Here is a 1,517-nt window from a genome sequence, read left to right as displayed (position 1 = left end):
AGACAGCTACAGGGAAAGCAGTGCTGGATTTTGGACTACTCTCCAGTTTGGGGCTGACTCTCCCACTGCTCCCTGGCTCAGCAAGCAGCCAGAGAACAGCAAGGGAACTGGTTAAAAGGGGAACAGAACAGGACTTGGAGCTGCCTGCAAGCACTCAATTCTAAGATAAGACTTCATTATCCCCATGATGAATGGGAGAAAAAAAAAACTCTAGGAGCAATTTAACAGCTTTCCTTTATGCTGATACTAATACAAAACAACCATAAAACTACAAAAGAAATTTTAAAATTTTAGTACATAATTAAAATCAAAGTCATAAGCAAACTAAAGCATTTGAAGTCTCTATTTTACTACAACTGTAAAAAAAATAAAAAAATTAAGTTACAGGCCCACAAGTTACATTACCTTGCAAGCCGTCCACCACTTGAACCTGGTACACAGGTAATGAAATCTTCCAAAAAGGATTGTTCATTGCTTTGCATCTGCAGTGGAAGGTTCCCTTCAAGAGCTTCTATTATTGTTGGTGAATGAGACAGTGCTAAGCCTTTTCCAAGAATGCCTGAGTGAGATTTACACACCTTTTGGAATAAAAATTGACAGTATTTTCAGCCAAATAAACATCTTAAATTTGACAGTTTTGCATTAAGTAACAACAATGGCATCCAGTCTCAGTCTTCATGAGAATGTGGTGATCATTGAGAAACTCTTCTGTTTTGCAGGAATTGGGCGGTACTCCTCTCTCCATCTCCGGTATCTTTTGTTCAGTCTGAGTAATTTTGATTCATGTAATCTCACAATACATGAACCTCAGGGACAGTACTTAAAAAAGGAAGGCCAGAAAAAGTGCAAAGCAGTAGAATGTACTGAATACCCAGTAAATTAGCATCAGCGCTCCACCAGCATAGGCTTCCTCTGAATTAATATATATTTACCCACTGGACAGCTGATAAAAGCATAATTTCCTAGATACTCCTTGTTGACCCTGAACAATCTCTCTTATAGCCTCTTTTCCTGTTTTACCATGCTGAAAGCTGAGACAAATTCAAGGTGCTCCAAAGGATATACTGAACTATGGCACTAGCTATTCCTCAGGAGAATCTGGAAGGAACTGGGATTTCTGCTTTCAAAATGAGAAGGTGTAGATTGTTTTCAATTCATCATCAGCTCTTTGTGAAGACAAAAAACAAACCCCATCTATCTGCACCAGTCAGTCACACTAAGGAGGAAAAAATACAAATATGTTTACTAAGTGTCATGACCCAAAAGGCATGATTGTGTGTGCGCTTCGGCACCAGAATTATCCCCGCCAAGTTGCAGAGCATTGCACGGGAGAGTTTCCTGTAGCAAAAGGAAACCCCGGTGCAGGGACGAGTTTCCCGCCTTTTCTGCAGCTTCTTTTGCAGGGTGCATTGCTCATGTTGCAAGAGGAATGCACGGTGCAAAGGAGTTCCCGCCACTGGTATGTAAATTCGTTCCCCGTGATTGGCTAGGGCTAAATTATTCACACGGGGCGGCCA

At 41.1% G+C, this 1,517-nt stretch overlaps 1 protein-coding gene across 1 annotated transcript in view; it reads right to left on the bottom strand.

Moving 5' to 3' along the window:
- MYCBP2 (MYC binding protein 2, E3 ubiquitin protein ligase) overlaps positions 1–1,517 on the bottom strand; it is a 282,082-nt gene that overhangs the window by 104,794 nt on the left and 175,771 nt on the right. Inside the window, exon 45 of the mRNA XM_025215130.1 lies at positions 406–578. Coding sequence (XP_025070915.1) covers positions 406–578 — 173 coding nt within the window. The remainder of the gene's footprint in view (positions 1–405; positions 579–1,517) is intronic.

Source organism: Alligator sinensis, unplaced genomic scaffold (genome assembly GCF_000455745.1).
Source record: "Alligator sinensis unplaced genomic scaffold, ASM45574v1 scaffold1010_1, whole genome shotgun sequence".
Taxonomy (NCBI): Eukaryota; Metazoa; Chordata; order Crocodylia; family Alligatoridae; genus Alligator; species Alligator sinensis.
The sequence above is the reverse complement of the archived record's forward strand: the minus strand, read 5'-3'. Positions and strand labels throughout refer to the sequence as shown.